Source organism: Dermacentor andersoni, chromosome 2, assembly GCF_023375885.2.
Source record: "Dermacentor andersoni chromosome 2, qqDerAnde1_hic_scaffold, whole genome shotgun sequence".
Classification (NCBI taxonomy): domain Eukaryota; kingdom Metazoa; phylum Arthropoda; class Arachnida; order Ixodida; family Ixodidae; genus Dermacentor; species Dermacentor andersoni.
Window position 1 is genome coordinate 157,555,093 of NC_092815.1, and position 18,446 is coordinate 157,573,538.

General features: G+C 47.0%; 1 protein-coding gene across 1 annotated transcript; it reads left to right on the forward strand.

The window, feature by feature from the left end:
- The first annotated feature begins 2,572 nt into the window (after nucleotides 1-2,572).
- Nucleotides 2,573-18,098, forward strand: LOC129387435 (uncharacterized). The gene is made up of 3 exons (XM_055076356.2): nucleotides 2,573-2,743; nucleotides 4,182-4,404; nucleotides 17,832-18,098. The coding sequence occupies exons 1-3, from the start codon at nucleotides 2,607-2,609 to the stop codon at nucleotides 18,060-18,062; spliced, it is 591 nt and encodes a 196-aa protein (XP_054932331.1). The 5' UTR covers nucleotides 2,573-2,606; the 3' UTR covers nucleotides 18,063-18,098.
- Nucleotides 18,099-18,446: the final 348 nt, after the last annotated feature.

Below are 18,446 nucleotides of genomic sequence, written 5' to 3' on the forward strand. Positions count from 1 at the left end.
GTAAGTTGAAAGTTCCAGCATTACGCGCGCCACCGTGTGGCCTTCAATACTTGAAATACTCGCGACGATGCATGCACTCTCACGTATCACCCTGTTCGACTGTTGTGTTCCGAAGATGTGCTGTGTTCCATTTCGTTCCGAAGATGTTCAGTTTAGCCCAACTGCTACGCGAACACAGGATACAGATGGGGTAAGAGCAGAACACACCCGCGGCACTGTGAGTGTCCTGTTCTTTCAGTGTCCATGTAGTAGAGGCGCTGCACAGAACTTCTTCATGACGACATACCAACAAGCCCAAGCCACACTCCTGATCGATTCCATTTTGTGAACAGTGTCCAAAAAGAAGCTACTGTTCGCAAACGCCCCCAAGACGGGTGCTTTGGGGGCGTTTGCGAACAGTAGCCTCAATTTTTTATCACATCTAGAAATTTGTTTAGGTCGGCATTTTGCGGTTCAAGTCGGAGTTTCGACCTGTAAGTGTATTGCTCTGAAACAGCAACATGCGCATCGGCAGAAGTTTTCTCTTGCTTTTTTTTCTCTGACGGATATGATTGTTTCTCGTAAGAATAGAAGGCACAGATTATAACCACAGTCGTTCTGTGCTGCTCAATATGCACTCTTGCGTGTCAAAACGGCGAGGGCATTCTTGGTGTGCTTCCCACGAAGCGAGCACTTCACCAGCACCCGCCTAGACGACGACGGGATCCGGCGCTCACTATTTAAAAAAAAAAGGACGCTCCCTTTGGGGTGACACCAACCACCGCCATTCTCTGAAAGCAGTAGCAGCTGGGAATGCGAGGCTCCTCAAATCGCTAAATACCGACTCTGAGCGAAGAGCCCTCTAATTTACATAAGGAGCCGACGTCGACGACTGGCGTGGGAACAGCGTTGATCCCTGATTCCCGACTGCCTAGTCATTGCTTTATTGCGATGACGATTGTGCAACAACAGGGGTGGAGTCCAGCACGTTGGTGCAACATCGTGGGCAGAATGCCGGGAACACTTCGACCCTTCTGATTGGCGGGGACAGAGTAACCGCATTCCCTCGTCTAGTGACGTAAGAAAGACGACGGCCTAAAATGTGGATTGTGGATGCTTTGTGTAGCCTGCCCAGACACTTAGTGGGATCAGACATGTAAATTGCTCCGACAGAGCATGTGCTCCTATTTGCATGGACCCAGTAGTGAGCTGTAAATATGTAAAATAAACCGACGCGTTTCCTTCGAGGTCCCTCTCATGCTCTCACCAACAAGGAACTCTCGGCGATTGAGACGGACGGCGGCGTGAGTTCACCTAGCTTAGTGCGACACCCCAGTACAGCGCAGACCAGCTACCATGTCGTTGGTGCTCCGGCGGCGTCGATAATATACTCTGTGTGAGGCGCCCGACTCCGAACAACGTACCCCGGAACCGGACCGCCTCCCCCCGGAACGCCTCCCCGGAACCGGAACGCCTCCCCCCTCCTCCCATGGGGGCATGGGAGGAGGGGGGAGGCGTTGTTCGTCAGCAACAGCGTATTTCGCGCGCAAGGAGAACCGACGATCGCTGCTCAACCTTGCGCGCGCAAGGAAACAAAGCGAGGAGGCAGCGCAATGGAGGGGGGGGGGGGGGGGCGGCGTTCTACTTCGGCAGCAAAAGCCTACTTTGCGCGGCCGCACGCGCCCTCTCTTGAAAAGGATCAGCAGGCGGCTCAAACCTTTGCGTGTACTGAGTTTTCGCCGCTCAGTTTGCCTTGAAGCGATAGACAGCACGAAGGTCACTTCGCTCGCTGCTGCTGCCGCGATTCCTCACGCCAGCGTTTTGACAGCGAGTGTCCGCGGTCACCGAGTATAATGTGTTACGTGTGCTTGTGCACGCTGTCACGATGTTTGTTCATTTAGTTAATACGTGAATGTTTCCAAAAGGTATAGGAGATAAAGCTAATATCCTTGGTTTGTATAGCCGTCTCCTAATTTGCTATCGCAATCGATACTTCGCCTTTCGGACGAGATTGCGACTTTTTTATGACAACGTGCACTGTCAAGCGGGCCACTCGGCTGTTGATAGGCACGGAAATAAACCATCCAACTCTCTAACAGCGCCGGTCAACCTTTGCAGGTTGACTTCTAAAGAAAGGCGTACGTTACCCGCACGAGAAACTGCAGTATTTAGATAAAAAAATGAATACACGCACTAATTACCTTTTTAAGTATTCACTCTCTCACATATACTACAAATTCAAGATTGACGCAGAGCAGTGGTTCATCAGCAAAAATCATTAGAAGCCCCGTTTTTCACACACCGGTCCTTGAAATGGGCTACCAAATACATCAGCATTAAAGCTAACAGTTCCCCAACAGCGGCTGTCTAGGGGTTGAAATACATTAGCTTTGTTCAGCAATGTATTTATTCTGCATGCTGTGTTTCTTCTTCCGTTTTCCTTCTACTGTGTATATGAAAACTGTAATTCTTGGCCAACGGTATGCTTACATGTTCATTTCGCAGTCATACTTGATCACGTGTAAACGTACGTTTGACAAGAAAAGCGGCAAGCTTCCTTCGCCGTAACGCGGGCGGCACTGTTTCGCAGCTTCGGCAACCGGCGCAAACTTTCCATATGCATCTCGATGATCGGCATGCCTAAGGTGCTGCTGTTGGATGAGCCATACGACAGTGTCGAAACCACATCGCGGAAGCGCATCGCCAAATACATCAACTCTCTGCAGCATGTTGCCAAGATTGCCATCGTGCTCACCTCTCACAGGTGCGTGGCCCCTATGTTCACAGCGCCGACCGCTCTCTCTTTGTTTTAAATAGACACTCTATAAGAAATTCAAGTCCAACTGCATGCTCAGATAAAGGAAAGAAAGTTGGTATAAAGGTAACAACTACTTTATGAACGCTTTATTTGTCCTAATGTGCCATTATACGAAATATAACTCCTTAAGCATCACAATTACTGTTTGAGCAAGAAAATGTGCGAGTCTTGATTAAATTAGTATATTTCCAATTAGTCTCCCTTTAAGCAGATGATCGTATTAAATGAAGTGAGTGCACAGCGCACAAGCAGCAAATAGAAATGCGCAAAAGCAAAAGTCATCCCGGCCTTGCGAAAGCGTATGTCCAGCGAAGCTGTTGGAAACCACCACTACAAGTGCTGAGGGAGGTATGTAATGCTTTATGACATTAGAGTAATGGTAGTAGTGCTATTTTAGAGTATTGATAGGAACCACCGTTATGGTTCCGTCACTGTGGAGTTCTGCTGCTGAGCGCAAGGAAACGGCTTCGACTAGCAGCAGCAGAAGCCTTATTCGAAGAACATAAAATACGAACTCGGCCTCATATATATAACTTTAGGTGCATCGTAAGGAATCCCAGGTGGCGAAAATAAGCTGCAGCTTCAAACCTCTTGAATACGGCGTCTCTGTATTTGACGGGTGATGCTCGGGAAGTTAATGACCGTCAGTCAGTTACCATATTATTGCGATTGCAATTATAGGGACACCCAAGGCGCATTTCTGCCGTCAATGTCGTCGCCACCGCTAGGTCCCGCATAAAGTCCAAGGGCGATAAAATCGTCGCCGCGCGCCGTATGCCGTTTGCGCGAGTGAAAGCTTGCGAGGGGGAGCCGACGATCGCCGCTCAATCTCTCACACGCAAGGGAGGGAAGCGGGAAGGAAGGCCGCCGTCTTCCGTCGCGCTCACTCCTCCGGAGGAAGGGGATGGAGGCGCCGAATTCTACTCCGGCGGCTACTGCGTAGCAGCGCGCGCCCGCCCGGGCCTTGCTATATTGAAAGCAATCTGCGAAGGGGACAGACTCCCTCATGCGCTGTGTTTTCGCGGCTTAGCGTTGACGCGAGTTGCAGCATGAATGTCAATTCGCTCGCTGCTGCTACCACGCTTCCTCCCTCCATCGTTTTGAGAGCAAGTTTCCGTGGTCATCGAGCGAGATGTGTTCATGTTTGCTTGCTCACATGGCACCATGCTTGTTAATTTAGTTAGTAAGCGAATGTTTAGGTTTATATGGCTGGCAAAACTACTATCTTTACGTCGTATAGCTCTCCAATAATTTACTATCGCAATGGATGTTTCACCTTTAGGCGAAACTGCAGCATATTGAAAGTCTCCTTGATAAACATAGTTTGTTGATGTATACAAATACTCAAATTGTTGTTCATTTTGTCTTTCTACGGAATGTGAAGCCTATCCGACGTGGAGTTCTTGTGCAACCGCATCACCATCCTGGGGGACGGCAAGCTGCAGTGCCTGGGGTCGCTGGCACACTTGAAGGACAAGTTTGGGAAGGGCTACGCCATCACGGTAAAGACGTACCCAGACCGCCAACAGGACTTCTCCTACCACCAAGACGTCGCTAATGCCGTGCGTGCAAACTTCCCCGAGGCGGAGCTCGTGTACAGCTACGAGGTGAGGCTTTACTTTAGGAAACTGTGAAAGCGTCGCTTTGGGAGTGCGTAAGTCAAATAGCGTGCTCCAAAACAAAAGAAGAAGCCTCAAGAGAAAGCCTTAGCTCAGGCCCAACTCCGACGCGGCCCATTCAAATACATGTGAAACACAAAAACGCTTCCATGAGCTAGCCCCTGGACCGATCTTGATGAAATGTTTTTGCATTTGAGGGAGAAAGGTAAATTATAGCAACTGTTGGAAGCGGAACTTCGATTTGGGGCCTCAATTGCATTACAAGAATTTTGATAAATACGAAAGATAAAAAAAAATCTAGAAGCACAAAGTTTACAAATTCGTAGCTCTGTATCCCTTATATCTTATAATCCTATATATATCTATCTATATATATATATATCTATAATCCCTTATATCTTATAAGCGGACAAATTTGATATGTAAATTTACATCTTATGTGAATTTCTTACGTTCTGTACAAGGGTTCCGCAAAATCTGTGTCTCCGTATTGCTGAATTTTTGCAGATTTTAGTATAACACATTAATCTTTTCCGCTTTATAGGTACTATGAGATGCAGTTCAGAGAATTGTGCTATCAATTTTCCGTGCTGAGTTAGAGTTGTAAACTTGATAGTTTCCTTCTCAGAAAAATTTTGATTTTGCCAATTTTTAATAAAACATTGACGACAGAAATCGATATCTCGAAGCAAACAGCTACTAGATCTAACGTTTTTCTTTTAAATGCAACAAACCTTGTCAAATTTGGTGCTGTGATTGCCAAGAAAAACAAATTTTCATTTTACATGTGTTTATATAGGAGCATCGGAGCTAAAGCTTCGTCTTAAAATAGACCCTCCCGACTCGTACGCGATAAACGTGACAAGACGTTTGTTACAGGTTAATGCCAATGAAATGTGAATTTCATTTCATCTGGGCGTTTCTTTTAAAACTCAGGAAAGCAGTGTCGTTGCTAGCTGACCTCGATGAAGTCTGGTGTAGAGCTCAATTCGAAAGAAAGATTTCCATTTAACTTACAAGGGTGATGGTTTGGGCTAGTTGGTTTTCCATGAGACTGCGTGGTGCAGCGCTAAGCTGGACAGGGGACACAGAAAGAAACGAGGACAAACGCTTAGTGCCAACTGAAATTTTTGTGAGTGATACAAGGTGCTATATAGAATAAACAGAGGGATAACGACATTAAATATACATATATATGTGTGTGTATATATATATATATATATATATATATATATATATATATATATATATATATATACATATATATATATATATATATATATATATATATATATATATATATATATATATATATATATATATATATATATATATATATATATAGAATATATATATATATATATATATATATATAGGGAAATTGCTTGTATTTACTACCTGAAATGAAGAAATTATAACTCAATGGTTTTGAAAGTGGAAGCAAAAACTTGGCGCAGGTGGGGAATGTTCCCACGTATGATATCAATAATAAAATCGGGCTCCTCGGTTAATCCCTTTCCTTCTCGTTCATTACATAACGAGGGTCTCGAATCCGGCATCATTGATGCCTTCTGGTAGCACATGCGGGTTTATTGACCAGGTACCTTCACCCCAAAAGATCACGCACTCGTGGCTCCGGCGGCAGAAAGGATGTTCCACATCCACCACCAAGGTATGTGAGTGGTGGCGCTGGCTAACACTGCCAGTATTAGTTCTAGTAGTAATGCATATACCCCAGAAAGTGGATGGGAAGACGGCGCCGCGGTAGCTCAATTGATAGAGCATCGCACGCGTAGTGCGAAGACGTGGGATCATTACCCACCTGCGGCAAGTTTCTTTTATCTACTTTCAATTCCTTTAATTTATAATTAAGTTATAATTTTCTTTATTTCGATTAGTAAGTACGAGTAATTTCCCCTGTGTTGTCCACGGTGTCTTTGTTTGTTGGCTGCCTATGATAGGATTAATAAAAATTGGGCCTCTCTGTTAACTCCCTTCTCGTTCATTGTATATACTTACTTATGCACGGGCATATGTAAGCCAGCCAAGCTTCACGTGCCATCTAGCCGATTCAATGATGATGCACGTTCGATCGTCCCTGTGTGTGAAGATTACTTTTGTGTGCAGGTAGTTGTGTATCGAAACCCCTTGAAATGTGGCGCATGCAACGTGGGTCAGACAGGCAGCTGTCTGAACGACTGTCTCCGTGAGCATGCGAATAATGTTAAGAATGGAAAATGAGGTTTGTTAGCCCTGCATTGCAGCGCATCGGGATTTACCCCTCTGTTTGCAAAAACAAAAGCAATCTTCACACTGGGGCGATCGAATAGATAACACTGTGATAACTAGATGATGCATAGCTTCTATACAGGGTCCTGAATATTTGGCTGCGCGTGTTCAAAAAAAGATTTTGCACTCACCGCTGCACTCTTCTTGCTCAAATTTCGGAACAATCGCAGTTTGTTGTCGAATACGTTTAGTGGAAGGCTTGGCACGATTAGTCGCCTGTTCTTTAAGATAAATTTGAGAAACTGATTTCGCCTATGCGAAAAATGACATCTGAAAAGCCGGCCCTGGCACAGACTTGTGTTGCCACCTGCCGGCAGCAGCAGGAAGGAGCTGCTTCGCAGGCGAAACGGCATCTTGAAATCGGCCGCTTACGCGGCAGCTCTTCCCCAACTAACTGGTCCGTGACGTCACGGATTAGGACAGCGTCTGCTCCGGCTTAGTTAAATTTTTATCGCTAAACATGGACTCAATTTTATCCTAAATGTGCCAAAAACAGATCTTAGCAAGTTTCGAGAATTTTCTCTTTGAGGAAAACACCTCAATTCAGATAACACATTTACAACCACGAGGTAGCACAGATGTACCGGCCCTCGGTTACTGGTGCAAAATTAACGAAACTAAATTTATTCCAGTATAATTTATCTATATAAGCTTATTTACTGTTTCTCTATAGTGGCTCTCTTAATTAAGCTGCACTGATGGGCTAGTTGATAATTCATGACTTGGTTATATAGCAGCGCACTTAAAAAAATCGTGGACAAGAAAATAAAGATCAGGGCATGCAGCAAGTGACAAATTTCTTCAGTGCTTCCTTTTTTTGTGTGTGTACGTGTGCGTGTCCGTGTTTTGTTCAAGTGCGCTACTTTTAACGAAGCTATATTTCGAGGAAATACGAGAAATGTTAGCAGCGATGCATAGAAAGATTTTAAAGCGTGTTGCGTAATTAAGCTATAAATAACACGTAGTAAAGTTTCGTGTTATGCCTGTGCAGACGCGTTATTAAAACTCTCACAATGTTTTCGCGCTGCCCCGAAAAAACTACACGTGGTATGAATTCTATATTCGGAGAAAATTGGCAGAGAATTGTGGGGTGTATACCGGAGGCTTCAGAAGCACATTTTATAAAGCTCGCTGGAAGTTTGCCCAGTGTCCTGAAGGAGCTCAACGTTCCACAAGTTGACATTCTGAGTGAATAAGGGGCATAGTATGCCCGATTCGTGGGCGATGTTATGAGAGCGTCAGTTTATTATATTGTCACGTGGTGGTGACGTTGAATAACACAGTAGCAATACTGTGACCGACAAAACAAACTTTTATTGGGCGAACCTGTGCCCACAAAACAGGCTACACTTATAGCACAACGATAGCGGCGAACACGCTCGGCGATCGTCGAAAATCTGACCAGCGGGTCAAGCGCGTCGGCTTTTATACAACAGTCGTCGAATGTTCCAGACTAATCGTTGGGACCCGCATGCCTTCCACAAGGTTCCACAACATTCGAGTCACGCGATGAAATCAGATAACACAAGGTTCGGCGACAACAGACAGCCGGGTAGAAGCATCGATAACTTTCCAGAAACGTCGGATACATGCAGGCGCGTCCCTCGCTGTGCGATTACAGTTGTTAAGCGACGAAACGTGGTCAGCCGATAAAGATAAGCACACGTGTCAATATGGGATTCACGAAAAACGACTCGAAAAAGGTGCTCGAAGGCGTTATATGGCCGTTACCAGATACATGTTTCCCGTGTCCCGGAGAACTCTGCGTCACACCTACATAACTCGGCGTCACAGTTTATAGTTGGTGAAAACATGCGGGCATATAAAGTTTAATGTGTGGTGAAACGTTAGCGTTTCTTCTGTAACTATTAACATTAGGAAATAAATACTAAACCCTCAATTTCTCCATATTTCACGTGTTATACGAAGTTCGTAGTCGGTTTCTCCGGTCTTTCTCGGGTAATTAAATGAAGCATAACATGTGTAAACGTCGTCAAAATAAGGGGAATGCTACGGGTAATGTGTAGGCAAAGTACAGAGTATATGTATTGATTACAGTCTTTGCAATAACTTACGTATCCAAGTGCTCCGGAACGCTACAGGGATGTTTAACGAATGGAGCAGAATTTAGCCCACTGTACCGTGGGAACTCTTACTGCCACCACGAACGAATTTGTGAAAGGAGCGGGGGTGGTGGTGGCGAGGAGGTGGACGTTATTGCCACTGAACATCAGAAGTTAAATGCCTGTTGTTAAATTCTAGCCATTGTAAAAAATTGCTTCGGCAGGAGCTTGAAAGCGGGAGTAAGTTATTCGCTGTTTCTCACGGTCTTAAGATCATTGTGCATGCCATCAAATTTTTATTCAATGGAAATGGGGGTCCACATTACACGTTATGTGTGAATTTTCTTTCTGGCCTAATGACAATCATTCCAAGTAATTGCTCAATACTCGATCGTTTTCCGCCTATGTTCACGAGTTCCGCGAGGAACCATATGTACCCTGGTGACCTCGGTGAACTAAACGACGGACGTGTTAATAGGGGGGGAAGGGAATGTGGAATGTGTCCGCAAAGTTCAGAGTAGGTGGGTCAATTGCGACCTTTCGAGTAAGTTACGTGTGCAAGTACTCCGGAACTTGATAAGTGTGTTTTGCGAACGGCGCAACATTTAGCTTAGTACACCTTCCAATAGCTGAAATCGAGACGAAATTTGTTATAAAGGAGGAGGACGGGGGTACGTTATAGCAAAGGTGCATGCATAGTTAAATGTGTCTTCATCAATTACAGCCTTTATGACTACAGCCGTTGTAAGTTATCCAGGGCTCGAACCGTTATGCGGCTGTCTCCGGTATGTTTCCTAATGTACCGAGAACACTACCACACGCAGTGTTCATACTTGGTGAAAAATTGGGGGCGTGTCATGTGCCATGTGTAGCAAAACGTTAACGTTCCAGGAATAATTAGGAGCTTTAGAAATAATCACTGAGCCGTCGTTTTCTCCCTGTTATCATGCGTTATGTGAGACGCCTGTGGTGTGTTCGATGAACTAAGCGAGATGGTGCGCAAACTAGCAATCTTAGATTACAGCTGCTAGCTTGAGAATCATCCTGTCTGTATGTGCGTGTTTCTTCGTGCGTGTCCGTTAAAGAGCTACGTAGCGCATCTTCGAATCGGTGAACGTACCTTTAGCATTCTGCAAATGATTATGGTGTATTTTGCTCCACTTATGCATCATGTTTGTGAAATAGTCATAGCTGGGTAGGTGTGTTAGGCTACAGAAACCGCGGCCCAGTTCTCGACGCGATAGCGTGCTCAGGACGACCACGTAATTTCTCCGTCTACAGTGACAAAATAGGTTTAAGTGACGGTGTCTGTTTGGTTGTGTGGCAAGGCCCCACCCCACTTTCTTACCAACAGAGAGGCCACCTTGGGCACAACGCCCTGTCGTGAGGTTTCCAGCCCTTATGTAAGCGCACTTTGCCACAGTAACACCTGAAAAGCAATTACATTTGAAATATGAGGCACCGTCCAAAGCAGGTTCATATATAAAAGAAAATTTTGTCTAGAGCGTTTTTTTTTTTTGTTGCTTTGCGATATGATTTATACGTACTCTCCAAGGTAATTTTCGCCGTTGGCGTCGCCGTCGCCGCCTACATGATATTCCGTATAAAGTCCAAGTGCGATAACGGCAGCGTGCCGTATGCTGTGTTTACAAGTGAAAGCGTGCGATGGTAAACGGAAAAGCATGACGGTTCGATGTCGCGCGCGCGAGGGAGAAAGGCGCGGAGGAAGCGTGCCGTCTTCCATCGCGCGCAAGGCAGCAGGGGAGCGTTCAACTCCGGCGGCGGCTGCATACGGCACGGCTGGGTGTGGCCGCGTGGCCTTGATCTTGAAAGCGGTCTGCGGCAGGTACAGAGTCTAGGCGCGTCGAGGGCTGATGGCTTCGTGTAGGTTGTGTTCTCGCCGCTTCGTTGTTGAAGCGAGATGCAGCGCGAAGGGCAATTCGCTCGCTGTTGCTGCCGCTCTTCCTCACGTCAGCGTTTTGAGAGCGAGCGTTTGACGTCATTGAGTGAGATGTGTTCATGTCTGCAATGTGCGCGCATAACACCATGCTTATTACAGCAAAACGAATGTTTACAACTTTATACGGCCAATAAACCTATTATCGTTACTTAGTATAGCTGTCTAATAATTTCCTACTGCAATCGATGCTTCACCTTTCGGCGTAAACTGAGACATTTTATTTTAATGGGCTACATGGCTTTTCGAGTGAGGACGATCTGTCAGATGTTGAGTGCCTGATGAACGCCAGAACCATTGTCCACGTTAGAGCCTAATTTAAAGCGAAATAAACTACAATGAAACAGACTCAGTCACCATTGAGAAGAAGTGTAGATATACGTTTACACACCAATGACAATGGAATTTTAGGCTTCTTAAAATGCCTAATTTCAGATCCTGTAGATATATATCAGCCAGTTTGCAAAGCATTACGCAGTGATGTATACGACCGGCTTCGTGACGAAAAGCTCGTAAAAATAATCGTCTGATGCCTAAATTGAAAAAAAAAAATGAGCCGTTCCACTTTGTGAAGGTGGATAACCAGCGAAGCTCTTTAGTACACGGCACAGACATGACATAGAATTTTGAACAAAGGTACGAACATATTTATTGTTCTGATCGGTGGTGATCGTGATGATAGGTATTCACACACATACTCGTATCACCTCTGTTATTAAATGCGTCTGTCACATAATACAATGAGTGGCTCATACCCCCTTAAAGGGACCCTGAAACGATTTTGAACATTTTGTACAAACGTACCGAGTCCTTAGAGTACGTCCTTCTGATCACTATTTGGCCCATCTAAGTAAAACGAGTAATTTATTATGAGGTTTTAAAAATGTACATCACTGCCGATCGTAGCACATCGCTCGGCTCAATTTTAAGCCGCCCCTACCCATTTGACGTCATTTGCCCCAATGACGTTAGTAGGGCGAGTTATCCGATTGGCTGCGAGGGCGCGTCATCAATAATCTTTCCATCCTAATGGTGAACAAATGTTCGTAATAGTTGGAATATTAGTTAATTTGTTTCTATAAAAAGAAAGTAACAGAAAGAGAATGCACAATAATATTTTCGCACTACACTTAAAGGGACCCTGAAACGCTTTTGACGATGTTCTACAAACGTACTAAGTCGTTAGAGTAGGTCCTTCTGATCATTATTTGACACATCTAAGTGCTCCGCGTAAAGTGTGAATTTATTATAAGGTTTTGAAAATGCACATCGCTGCCGATCGCAGCACACTGCTCGGTGGAATTTTAAGCCGCCCCTACCCATATGACCGAAATCACCCATATGACGTCTGTGGGGCGAGCTATCCGATTGGCTGACCAGGGCGCGTGATCGATAATATTTCCAACTTTATGGTGAACAAATGATCTTCGTAATAGTTGGAATGTTAGTTAATTTGTTTTTATAAAACGAAAGTAACATAAAGAGAATGCACAAGAACAATTTTTCAGTACACTTAAGCACTTCCGGCACACAGCAAGTGTCGTCTGCTTGTGTTACAACATACTCCATTTTGACGAGAGCTCTGCGGTCAGAGTCGGTCTCAGTCTTTTCGCGAGCACTATGATTCGACTTTGTTGCCTTGTGGACTGCAAACGTAGCGACTGGCAATATGTCAAGCTGCGACATCGTGTCCCTCTGCAAGGCAGCGTACGAGCGAACTGGCTGCTTCGCATCGGACTGCCGCTATCCGATCGGCGCCAGGATTTGCGCTTTTGTGGCCGTCGCTTTATACCGGAAGATTACTAACGCAATAGCGTTTCGCGAGTCCGGTATTAGGGCAAACGCGAGCGCAAGGGGACAGGGTCTGGCCGCTTGACTGTGCCATAACGGGACGAGCCATGAGGTGAGCAGAAGGGAAAATGTGAATGGTCTGCATGGTGCAGCCACCTGGTGGCACAGAGCTTAACCATACACAGTAGCAGCAACGAAGTGTATTCTTCTTTGCTGCTGGTGTGTATTTTTCGCAGGAGTGTAATCATCAACACGTTGTTTTTATCAATGTTTAAAATGTTTAACACTTGGTTAGAGCAATATTAGCGCTTTGTTTGGCTGTTTATGCGCTGCGCCAACAAGTGTCTGGACCGTGCGACCGATCAGGCCGCTCACGTACGTCTACGCTAAAGTTCCTTCATCAGCTTGAGTTTATGCCTCCAGTCATTCGCCGAAATGACCATGCAGCTTGCCTGCGGTTACCGTAATACCAGACACGTTCGGCGCTACGACAGAATGCTCGCAACGCACGATGCTTCGATAGCTCTCGCTTAGGGTCGAGGGCCAAGCGGCTAGCGGAGAGGTCTCGCGCGGGTGGGACGGGCTCCCATACAACCGGGAGGCGTATTTCCAACTGCTCGTATGTACAACGGGGCGTGGAACTTGCGGAGACGACGGACGTTTGCGCGCATGCGCGAATGAGAGCGGGTGAGAGAGAGGAAATGTGGGGAGTTTTGCTCCTTGAAAATACGACTCTGCCTAGGTACTACGGAGGAGTTTCTTGGCGCGCGGTGTATGCGCTTGTCCCTAGGCGCGCCGTGCCGGCAGAAGTCGCGGGGCGCGGTTGTGCTCAACTTAGCATCGCAAGTTGGCGGCTCGACGCAATCATATTTAATCGATCATGTTTTTACTAATGAAAACAACGTGTCATTATTTCGCATTATTGGCGGCGCCTCCAGGACACCAAAGCGGCAACGGGGATATCAAAGCTAGAAGCCGGACTGGTCCGTGGGTTGGGGCTCGCAGAGGCCTGCGCGTGCCAGGGGAGTATAAGATCGGCTGTCCGCTATCGCGGACAGCCAATGTTTTATGCGAACACCCCCAGGCACGCTTCGGCCTCTGCGGCCCCAACCCACGGGCCGCCCGGCTTCCAGCTTTGATCCCCCCGCTACCGCTTGGGTGCCCCGGAGATCCTGCGCCGCCTGCTTTAATATAACCTCAGGTGCTCTCCTGAGGCCTCCGTTTGCCGGTTACATGTGCCCTCCTGGAGCAGTGCTTGTAAAAAATCCGATCTATCGTCGCGACGAAAAATTCGACCCGTGACTTATAAAACACCAGTCAGAACATTGTCCCTTCAGACACAGCGATCACCAAGCGGCGTCCGCGCCCACTGCCTCACCGCGCGGGCAGCCAGCGGCGGAGCGTATAAACCAACTCGACCGAACTCCGCAATGCCGGCATGTCAGGGGACAAACGAATACAACGCAATCTAAGAAACCTCCTCCGTAGTGCCTAGGCTGAGTCATATATTCAAGGAGCAAAAGCCCCCAGATTTTCTCTCTCGCGCCCGCTCTTACTCGCGCCTGCGCAGAAACGTCGAGCTCCGTCAAAAGTGGCACGCCCCGTTGTAGCTGCTAGCGGATGAAAATACGCAACCGGGAGTGGACGATGTGACGTCGCATCGTGACACGGAACTAGTGAAGGCGGAGCTTAGCCCCGCTCGCTCGGCGAACGACTTGAGGAGGAAAAGCGTGGCTAGGGAGGAGGGTGACTTCTAATCGCTTGTAGCTCCATTAATACGTAACGCTTCACTTAAAGTGTGGTGCGAATGTTCTACTTAAGCTGTACCCTACGCGTCTACAAAATTTGTCCGAACCGTTTCAGGGGCCCTTTAAGTACTTCCGGCACACAACAAGCGTCATCTGCTTGTGTTACAACGTGCTCCATTTTGACGAGAGTTCCTCAGTCAGAGTCGGTCTTAGCCTTTTCGCGAGCATTATGATTCGACTTTGTTGCGTTGTGGACTAGAAGCGTAGCGACTGGCAAGAAGTAAAGCTGTGACATCGTGTCCCTCTGCAAGGCAGCAGACGAGCGGAGTGGCTGCAGCGCATCGGACTGCCACTATCCGATTGGCCTCAGGATTTGCGCGTTTTGCGCCCCCCCTGCCCAGTCATTTTACACCGGAAGATTACTACCACAACAGTGTTTCGCGAGCCAAGAAATGGGTTAAACGCAAGCGCAAGGGGAAGGGGCCTGGCCGTTTGACCCTGCCGTGTCACGGGATGAGCAGAAGCAGAAACATGAGAGGTCTGCATGGTGCAGCCACCCGGTGGCAGAGAGCTCAACCAAACACGGTAGCAGTAACGAAGTGTATTCTTTGCTGCTGGAGTAACTTTTTCGCTGGAGCATAGTCGTTAAAACGTTGTTTTGTAAATGTTTAAAATGATTTACACTTGGTTAGAGCAATATTAGCTCTTTGTTTGGCTGGTTAAACTCTGCGCCAACGGGTAGCTGGATCGTGAAGACCGACCACGCAGCTCACGTACGCCTGCGCTAAAGTTCCTTCATCAGCTTGAGTTTATGCTTCCAGCCATCCGTCGAAATGCCCAGCTCGCCTATGGTTACCGGAATACCAGACACTTTTGGCGCAACGACAGAATGCTCGCAACGCACCCTGCTTCATAGCTGTCGCTTGGGGTTGACTGCCAAGCAGCTGGCGGAGAGGATGGAGAAGCTTCGCGTGCTCGCTCCTAGAGAACCGGAAGTAGACGACACGACGTGCCATCATGACGCAGAGCCAGTGAAGGTGGAACTTATCCCGATCACTCGGCGAACTAGTTGAGGAGAAAATGCATGGTATGGAGGAGGGTAACTTGTGATCGTCCGTAGCTCTCTTAATATGAAACGCTTCACACAAACTGTGGTGCGAACGATTAATATTAGCTGTATCCTACAGGTCTATAACATTTTCCGGAACTGTTTCGTGGCTATTTAAGGAATGGTTCCTACCACCGTAAATAAAAAAAAAAATTGGAGGACGCTTAAGCTTCGCCTTCAAGAGTGGAACGCGACAGCGTTCCCGTCCGCCCGCCAAGGGGTTGTAAGACAATGCGCTACGGCGCAGCGATCACTTACGAGGTGCCCCGCATCGGACTTTGCACCCACCAATCACGCGGTGAGCGTCGAGCAACGCAGCGTTCGGCGCGGCAACGAAACGTGCGCCTGAGGAAGCGGAACGAACCGAAGAACTCGGTGTCTCGGAGGGGGAAACGATGTACGCCAGCCAAACGTCGTGATCGGCACGGGCAGAGAGATAGAGAGTGATCTAAAGAAAGGAAGGACGCTTGATTCCGCAACCCGTGAGGGAGCAGGGCGAAGCGTCGTCAGGGGAGAGAGTCCGCGGCGCGACGCGCCTCGCACCGCACCCCGCAAAGCCCCAATGCGCGCATGGCGCGCCACCTGTCGGGGCAGCGCCGTACATTGAGAGGGGGGGGGGGGGTCTTCTGTGTTTGCTGCAAGGTGGCTCTGCGTGTTCGCAAAGCGCAGAAGAAATGTAGCGGAAACGCACTTCGCTACTCGTGTAACTGCGACTTCTGTAAGCTACATGTTCATAATTACCGATAAACACCGCAGTATAACTTTCTACGGCTCGTTTCTAAGGCAACACCGCATTCACTAGAAGCGCTTTTGTACCGCTTTGAAGCATCGAACTCGTGGCTGAGTGGTAGCGTCTCCGTCTCACACTCCGGAGACCCTGTTTCCACCCAGAGCATCTTGCAAGTTGTTTTTTATTCATGAAGTGCCTCCCGGAATTTATCGCTCATGGCCAACGCCGCCAACGCCGACGACACCGGCTTTTCTGCGACACGAGCTCCTTAACGCTGTCGCGTTAAAAATTAACGCGGCCTTCTCGTGTTACCATCATAGTTCCGCACTCATCTCATGTATACCACAACACGCGGACATGCAGGGGACGAATTCGCTAATCTTGTTGCTCATAAGTGATATTTGCTACTGGTCAGCCGCTATCGCTAATGTTTCAGGATTGGCTCGAATGCTCCCTTAGAAAGAATTCTAACCTAAATTTTTTTTTGAATATATATGGGCCCGACACTGCTCCTCAACTTGACTCTCCAATATTAGGCTTAGGTGGCCCCCGCTGAGCGCTGAAAAGCTCGGAAACCTCGTGTTGTGGTTTTAGCACTGAAAACATCATGGCGGCATTAGCGTCCCGTCCGTGAATTACCAGATGTAGGTGTCATCTGCTGAGGTGCTACATAAAGGCTGTAAATAATAAAATTACACAACTGGCAACCCTGAGCCTTTGCCGCAATTGCTTCAATTTATATGCAGGGTCCTCAATGTTAAGCTTCCACCCTGTAACAACCCGGAAGGGTTAACCAGTATTTGAAGATAAATAAATAAATAAATAAATAAATAAATAATTAAATATTATTAATAAAAGAGCACTATGCTAACTATGCAAATACTGCATTGACAAATACCTGGACCGTGGAGTCCACCCACTTTTGGGCTCAAGAAGCCTGGTCTAATAGTAAAGTTCATTTCTCTCTCTCTCTCTCTGTACGATGTGACATTCCGCCATTGTTGTATGTATATATAGTAGATATAACCTAATGTGTTTATGGTTAATTTATAGATAGTTAATATACTTGTAGTATATACTAAATTGAAGACACTAGAATTAGAAGGCAGCGTTATATTATACTACTTCTAGAGCGTTCGGGCTCCGAGAAATTCATGAGCAATTATGGCGTTGAATGCGCGCTGATTTCACATTCACAGGCCAGAGTCCCGATATTAAGAAAAACATCGCCAAAAATGTCAAAATGAAGCTTGGAACTAATAATACGCCGCAAATTCGCGTAAGGTTATGTACCGAGTCGTAATAACTAAGGCGTAATTAGCGAAAAAATTCCCGAGCGATACACTGACGCGCTTTTTAAAGGTTGGCATTACTAAACAATAACTGTGGGCCGATGCTGGTGTTATAAAAATAAATGAATTAATGTAAACGTTTAGTAAAGGACTTTATGTAAGAGTAATATGGTAATAAATCTCGTTGAGGTGACAGAAGTGACGTCAAGGTGGCTCAAGAGCGGTTGACATCAACGAAAAAAGGAATATTCCGGGGTAGCCTCTCTTCCCTTTCGTATAGCCAACATGGAACAACATGGGACAACACAGCACATGGTCCACTAATGCGGCTCATAGATTCTTGTCTTCTTTCAATGTCAACCGCGGTTGACTTGTCTGTCTGTCTTGTGTAATAACGGCACCGCTATTGATGTTCTACACACTGGTCACTCGTGCAGGGCCTGCTCGAGTTTCGAATGTCTCGCGTGCAAATGCTGTGGAGCGAAATGTTCACGAACATGGCTCGGGTGAAGAAGCGCTTCAAGCTGCACGACTTCTTCATCACGGACACGTCGCTGGAGCAGATCTTCCTCAGCGTGACGCGGAAAGAGGCCAGCGAGGCAGCAGCTAAGGCGGTCAAGGCAAAGGCGCACCACAAGTCCAAGATCGCCTCTACGCTTGGAATTTGATTTCAGATCTTTGCAATAAACCGCGTACGAGTTCAATATGTGTTACCATCATTTCAGTACGAACGCCGGTAGGCGTGTTCATCAGCGTTCTTCACTGAGTTCTCGGACTGTTGCGAATTCTGCGGGACCCTTTTGATCGCTCAGCTGTAAACAGCTCGCTGGCAGCAGCGTCAAGCGCGCCGGTGTCGCCAGTGTTGATAAGCTGAATTGAATTCTGGAGTTTCGCGTACAAAAACCACGAGTTGATTACGAGGCGCGCCGTAGTGTGGGACTCCGTGTTAATTTTGACCGCCAGGGGATTAGTAACGTGCCCCCATGCATGGGACGCGGACGCTATCGCACTTCGCCCCCATCGAAATGCGGCCGCCGAATCCGGGATTTGAT